This window comes from Megalops cyprinoides, chromosome 6 (assembly GCF_013368585.1).
Source record: "Megalops cyprinoides isolate fMegCyp1 chromosome 6, fMegCyp1.pri, whole genome shotgun sequence".
Taxonomy (NCBI): Eukaryota; Metazoa; Chordata; class Actinopteri; order Elopiformes; family Megalopidae; genus Megalops; species Megalops cyprinoides.
Window position 1 is genome coordinate 17,236,128 of NC_050588.1, and position 7,434 is coordinate 17,243,561.

Consider the following 7,434-nt stretch of genomic DNA (forward strand, 5'->3'; position numbering starts at 1 on the left):
CTTATTGCCTTGGTGCCTTCTTTCTGATTTCTCGTTGTAATCTGTCTTCTTCTACAACCCTAAATCTGGTTGTTTGTTGTGGTTGTATGAAGATTTTATCATTGGCTGTTTGAAGTCCTTTTAACTTTGACTCAGGGAACACTGGCAAACGTGTTCTGACCTGCCAGAAGTCAACACACTACACAATCTACTTCTTCAATCTATTTAGTTGGTGTTTGATTTTCAGGGTTCAGAGAATGCTGAATGAAGAGTTAATGCTGCGCAGAATTTTCTCAGAATATTTCTGGTTCAGTGTGTTGTTTTAATTAGGTAAACTATATGGGGGCATTTACATAGTTTGTATCACGTTTATAAAGTTAGATACTGAAGCAATTCAGGTTAGAGGCCATGCTCAGAAGTGAACTAGCAGAACCACACCTATATATTCCACCCCTGTAATGGGGCTGCAATGCAGCAGTCAGCACATTCAGCTCCAGTCTGGACATTGGAACGTCAAAGGTTAAGTGGGACATTAAATACAAGGCAACATGGCTCAAACTTTGTGTATTTGTGATACAGCCCATGTAACAGCATGTCTGGTAAAATAAAGGTTGAACAGATGATTGGAAGTCATGATGATTGGAAGGATATGATTTGATTATTTTAGCATGGTTAAAGCAGTTGGATGTTTGCCCCCCTGCAGTACATGTTAACTCTTGGTCAATAGAAGTAATTCTTATTTTCGTTGAAAACAGTTTGAAATTTTATTTTATGAAGTTTGACAGTGATGAACCGAACCTGTGGCTTCAGCTGAGCAAGGTAGCTAGCTAAGAGTCGCTAATTGTATCTCAACTGGAACAGCTCTTGGGCTCATTTTCTTAATTTACTGTACATACTGGAGTGTGTAAACTAGCCAGAAAAACAGAGAGAAAAAAATCACTGCTGTGGATACCAGTGTGTTACACACGGAATGTTCTGTTACATAGGGAATGTCTTCTTTATGTGGTTCAGATTGACACCAGAACTGTATTCCTGTGTGATGGGAGGAACGTATGTGTCAAATGTAATTGTTCCATCTTTCACAGTCTGTCTGTCCAGTCTGTCACAGTGGCCCAATCAAAGTGTTTGTTCGTAAGGTTCTGGCTGCTGTAACTGGCCTATGATTGGCCAAGGCCTGGGGAACGTGTGTGTGAGGAGACCTCCCCTGACTGGTTGTCAGTGCCTCTCTTGTCATTATTTCAGGCCGGTCTCCGCACGCTGCATGACATTGGTCCTGAGATTCGACGGGCGATATCATGTGACCTGCAGGAGGAGGAGCTTGTAGACTTTATACCTGAGGAGGACGAGGAGATTTATAGGGTAATCATTAAGATCTACTTCACTCTAGAGTAAGGACACCCTGATAGAGAGGGTAATTCACAGTAGCAGTTTTGTAGTCCTGTAGGATCCATTTGGAAAGAACAGTAGCACTTAAACAAATGCTAGAGCCAAATGCTAGAGACAACGTCCCTGACTGCAGTACGCAGCCATTGAAGTGAACAGGCTAAGCACCTGTGGGCTGTAACAGGTTGTTTCAGTTAAGATTAACTCAAAGTTGAAGAAGCTGTGTTAGGTTCATTTGACACATCTGCCATGACCTCCATTTGACCTGCTTTTGACTTCATTTTTTGCTCATGTGATCGCCAAGAAGATTTCAGCCCTCTAATCTAGTCTAACCACACTCACTTGCTAACCCCTCTTTAAATTACTTACGGAACACTGGAGGTTTTGACTGGGCTTTCATTCACAGCGGAACGGTGGGCTTTTTGGCAATCACGTCAATCACATGAACGGGACCCGGAGGAGCTCTGGGCAGCGGACCAATGCCACACAGCGCCCTCTGCAGGTCCATGCCCCTCCACACTATGCCCGCATGGAGCAACCTGTGGGCAGGTTCAGCAGGGTGGCCAACGCCCTCTCCTACAACCACCACAACAGCCACCACAACTCCTACTCCAAGTCACCAAAGTCCACCAATGCCAATCTCAACAACGCCAACGTGTCCGGCCTGCCCAATGGGAGAAGCAATCGCTACTACGAGCACATCCCCGCCAATGGTTACCCTGCCAATGGTTACCCTGGCCACCAGGGCCCCTACTACCCGGGCGACTATGACAGACCCAGCTCCACCCACATTCAAAGGTGAGTGAGACACGCTCCCTGGCCACTCTCTGTAGCAGGAAACTGGTATTAAACTTTAGCACACTAAACTATTAATCTGTGCTGTTCAGGAGATATATACGATTAAGCTCTGATATTTAAGAGAGTTAAAAAAAAATAACAATCACAGGGCATGCTCATGCACTCATCCCATCTGAAAAACAGACTAGTAGTAAAAAAACACTCTGTCACCTCTCACATTCTCTTTCCTACCTAACCAAAATGCTCTCTCACAACCATTTCTCTGTTCTCTTTCCTGTACTACCTAACCAACGCTCTCTCACAACCATTTCTCTGGCATCTGGAACAGGACTCGCTACTATGAAACCTATCTTAGGTAGGTCCTTTGCAGCACATGTTCATGGAAATACCCTCTGCTATTTTTGGCCAGCAATTAGGGATCCCAATAGTTCCACTTTCTTCTCCAGTCGAATCACACTGGTCTTTAAAGAAGATGCTAGAACAGGAAAGGGCAAAGAAGGCATAGAGCCTCCTGCTGAATGCATGTGTCAGTACTGTACTCTGCTACAGCACTCCTGTACAGAGATACACCCTAGCTGATGTGGTCAGCCTGTCTGTATTCTCTGTCTCAGTCAAGCTGTCTGCATTCTTTGTGCCAGTCAAGGTGGCCATGTTTTCTGTGCAAGTTGAGCTGACCGCATTCTTTGTGCCAGTCAACCTGACCGCGTTCTGTGTGCCAGTCAACCTGACCGCGTTCTGTGTGCCAGTCAAGCTGACCTCATTCTCTGTGCCAGTCGACCTGACCTCGTTCTCTGTGCTTGTCGAGCTGACCTTGTTCCTTGTGTCTGTCAAGCTGACCGGGTTCCCTGTCTCAGTCTTTCCTGACTATATCCTCTGCCAGTAGCCACTCGGTTGACGCTTTTAAGCAGCTGAGGGCTAGAAGAAAGGGCTGTCTGTGTTGCCCCCTGGTGGTTTGAATGTGCATGACAGTGCATGGCCTGTTTGCTCCCACTTCCTGGAAGAGTTGTTACTAGTAGCTCCACCCGCTTCCTCCATGCAGGTCCCACCAAGGGGACGGCCGACATCCCACCATCCGCAGGGAGGAAGACTATGTTGAGGAAGATCGCTACTCAGGGGAGTACTACAGCGGAGAAGAATTTTATGAAGATGACAGCATGCTGTCAGGAGACAGGTAAGGTCATAGGTGGTGCAGAGAGTGCTGGGTTGGTATACCATTTTGTATAACCCTGTGCATTGTTGTATTTCTGTTGTTTTGTATTGTCACATATTATTTTAACTCTGTGAAATCCTAACTCTAACCTTCTTGTTATTCATCAGGTCCACACTGTAAATGAGAACTTTTTCTTAATTGTCCCTCCTGGTTAAATAAAAAATTAATAATACCTACACAGACAAATGAAAAGGCCAGCTTGTTTTTAGTTTAGTTTGCTTAAACCCAAAGGCAGTTGAGAGGAATATCTGAAAACCAAATCAATCCAAACAGTCAAGTTGTGAGATGTATCCATGGTGACAGGAGGCAGACATTCTAAAATCTGCTTTTTTTGTATGACCTACAGGAGGTCATATAAGGAATACCTGGACAGGTATCCTAACAGTGACCTTGACTACGAAACACCCAGAGGATACCATCACCCTGACAGTTACTATGACGATGATGAGCAGCCTCTCTACCATGACTCGCGCAGGTCGCCAAAGAGGAGGCTGCTTCCCCCCACACCTCAAGGTTGGGTTTATTCATCATACACTGCTTCAACACTGCTGTGCCATTGTGCTTAGTGCCATGAGGAGATGTGTGGCAGCACGGGATATTTAATTACATTGAAGACTCTGATTTGGGAACCTAAAAAATAAATCGAACAAAATTGTTGTTTGTTTTTTTTTGTTCTGTATGTGGCTATATAGAGGTAAAGACTTGAAATCCAATGAATCCAATGAACTTGCCTTTAATAAGCACAGCACACAGATGTCTGATTACTCTTTTGTCTTTAATTTGTAAGTTGGTCTTGACCCATGGGGAATATCTTACAGCTGAAAAAACAGTACTAATGCCTTCCCTCTATCTCCGGCCATGCTCTCAGCCTGTAGGAGGCCATCGTTCAGTTTCGAGTGTCTGCGCAGACAGAGCAGTCAGGATGACCTGCCCATTTCTCCAGGGCTGCACCAGCGCACTGCACTCCCTCTGCATCTGATGCAGCACCAGGTACAGCTGCACATACATTCATGTGTATATATATATATATATATATATATATATATATGCACAGTATATACAGTATATAGAAGCATACTGTACATGCATACATATATGTAGATGTGCACACACACACATACGGATGTACACATACACACATATTCAGGCCTACATATGAGCATGCATATACACATGCATGTACTCACACATGCACCAGTATGCACATGTTCCTGTCCCTGTGCAAGGCCACTTCGTTCTGCCCGTTTCAGGTGATGGCTGTCGCCGGTCTGGACTCCAGCCGAGCTCAGAGACTGTCACCAACCCGGTCCACACGCTCCTGGGCCACGCCTCCTGCCACGCCCATCAGTAAAGACCGCTCCCCGTACTACACCCCTATGATCCGAGTGGACCGACCCAGCCGTGACAGCGTCAGCAGCAGCCAGTCGTCAGTGCGCAAGAGCTCCTGGTACACAGAGGAGTCCGACTACCCCCACAGGACCTACGCACCAGCACACCTGCAGATCCCCACCGAGTTCACACACCAGTACCATCAGAAGAGAGGCAGCGCCACCAGCTTGGTGGAGGCGGTGAGTCAAAACAGCCAGTCAGAGCAATAAGATTCACAGCATTTAGTCAGGGTCAGAACTATTGTATGTTACTACATGATTGTAAACCTGAAATTTGTCATTTTGATTTATCGTGAGCAGCCTGGAAAATTGGGAATTGTACAAACCAGAAGAAATGGCAGAGGGCTTTTATTCTGACAAGGTGGTTTCTCCGGCCATTACAGGTGTTGATATCTGAAGGCCTGGGGAGGTACGCAAAGGACCCGAAGTTTGTGGCAGCCACAAAACGTGAGATTGCTGACGCATGCGAGATGACAATAGACGAGATGGAGAGCGCAGCCAGTCACCTCCTGAACGGCGGGGTGACCCCTGGCATAAACGGGGATATGATCCCCATCCTGACCCGGCGGGACATGGAGCTACAGGACTTCAACGCTGGCTACAGCGACGAGGAGCCTGAGCCAGAGCCCAGCGCCAAGTACGAGGAGGACCTCGCCGATGAAATGATATGCATTACGACTTTATAGCAAACCAATTTAGAACAGAGAACAATAAGAGGAATAAAAACGCATCTGTTGGCTTATTCACTTAAGAAGTGCCTTTCTGCTGTGGAATATGAGAGGCACTGGCAGGTGGACCCTTCTCACCAAGGCAACACAGGAACCACATTCTCCAAGAACCATGTCTGTCCCTCACACAGCAAGGGCACAGCTGTGAGCTGTGAAACCAACATGGACAGAACAGGCAGCGTAGTGTTGCGTGGTGTTTGCAGGGTGTTTTTGGATGGTGTTCACAGGGTGTTTTTGGATGGTGCTGGCAGGGTGTTTTTGGATGGTGTTAGCAAGGTGTTGTTCAGTCCTCGGCAGGGTATTTCAGGTGATGACAATCATACTGAAGATGTCATTTCCCTGAGTCACTTTATGTTGCATCAGCATATCAAGCAAATAAGAGACATATCCCTCTTTTAAACTGGATTTGGAAAATGAGACAAAGTAACAAAAAAAAACAATTTTTACACAAATATATCATGTCTTTTTGGTTGCATTATCAGACTAGAGATGATCCATTTCTATGGCTGTCATTAAATGGAGGCTCCTACTAGATGAAAAGGAAGTGCTCGTGAGCCATGTAGTGACAGCGAGGTTTTTTGCAATTATAGAACAGCCTATTTAATATTGCATATTACATCTACTGTAAATGGCCTGTAAGATATTACAAAAGTAAACTTTGTAAAGAGATGTTATATATTTTGTAATTATGTACCGTATATAAAGACAGCAATATGGTTCCTAATTAACCTTATAATATGATAAAGTAGATTGATGTTATTTTATTAGGAATATATGTGTGTATATATAGAGAGAGCAAAAAAGGTTTATTTGCCTTTTCTTTTTTGCTCAAACATACTCTTAATTTATCTGCACAATGGCAGTTTTTAAGAGGTCATGTGGACATGAACATACATTTGTGTAAGATATGCAGGAGAGTGTCACACAAAGCAGGACTGTGTCCTAAGGAGCACCCCCTGGATGCAGAGACTTGCCAGTGCTCTGCTTATGTTGATCCAGGAGCTGATGGGAAAAATGGATGTGTTTTACACAGAGTTCATGCATGGCGAGAGTACAGCCGGTATGGGACATGAAAGGTGCGTGTGTGTGTTCGTTAACGATGCTGCTTAAATTAGCTAATGAAACTGTAACTTCTCCCTTTGGCTTGATCTGGACCCAGTGAAATTCTCTCATTCATGACCTCATCACAGAGAGACGGCAGGATGGTTCATGGCAGGATTGTTTAACGGCAGTCAGTACTGGCTGGTTTAGTTTGCTGAAATAAAATGGACTTTTCCCATGTGAGTAAATGCTATCTCTCAAAATTAAATATATCTCAAAAACCATTAGTCCGATTAGTCGGAGGATATGTTTGCCCCATAAAATCTTTGTCATGAAGACTCCTGAAAGTCAACTCGCCAGGAAAACTTGATGCGAGTTAGCATGCTGCATAGAGGTGTATTTGGATGCTCTCAGACACCTGCAGTGCAAAACAGAGAGAGAGCAGCATAGCACCATCGTGCTGGGAAAGTAGCGGTGAGAGAGGGTTTATTCAGCTGGGTCCATATCAAACTTATGCAGAGATGAGCTGGAGAGTGCTAAAGCAATATCCCCTCCCCCAGTCTTACACCAGTCTTCTGCATATACCTCCACCGGAATGGGGGACACATATCAGTGTTTTAAAGGTTCCTTTTCATGTGACATTTCTCACTTTAAAGGGTATTTTTCTTTGAGTGTTCCTACTCTGTGTCACCACAGAGGAGATACAATCATTTTGTCACTTTAATGAAACACAATGCTCAAAAAAAAAAAAAAACAGCATAATCCTTGAGTGCCCAAGGCCCCAGCCTGGGCTAAGATGTGATTCCACAATGTACACAGCATAGCAAAGGGACATTTGATTTGTTGTTGTTGAGTGTGTACTGTGTTTTCAGCTAATCGAACACTCGAGTGAACATGTAGGTTTTTC

At 44.8% G+C, this 7,434-nt stretch overlaps 1 protein-coding gene across 3 annotated transcripts in view; it reads left to right on the forward strand.

Moving 5' to 3' along the window:
• Positions 1 to 6,190, forward strand: part of LOC118779168 (voltage-dependent L-type calcium channel subunit alpha-1D-like) — a 66,461-nt gene extending 60,271 nt beyond the window's left edge. For 2 of the 3 annotated variants that reach the window (XM_036531128.1, XM_036531127.1), the window contains 8 exons: positions 1,222 to 1,338; positions 1,769 to 2,160; positions 2,489 to 2,515; positions 3,200 to 3,331; positions 3,717 to 3,883; positions 4,239 to 4,360; positions 4,621 to 4,938; positions 5,142 to 6,190. In XM_036531128.1, coding sequence (XP_036387021.1) covers positions 1,222 to 1,338; positions 1,769 to 2,160; positions 2,489 to 2,515; positions 3,200 to 3,331; positions 3,717 to 3,883; positions 4,239 to 4,360; positions 4,621 to 4,938; positions 5,142 to 5,444 — 1,578 coding nt within the window. In that variant the 3' untranslated portion in view covers positions 5,445 to 6,190. The remainder of the gene's footprint in view (positions 1 to 1,221; positions 1,339 to 1,768; positions 2,161 to 2,488; positions 2,516 to 3,199; positions 3,332 to 3,716; positions 3,884 to 4,238; positions 4,361 to 4,620; positions 4,939 to 5,141) is intronic. The other variant, XM_036531126.1, reaches the window with a different exon arrangement.
• The last annotated feature ends 1,244 nt before the right edge of the window (positions 6,191 to 7,434 follow it).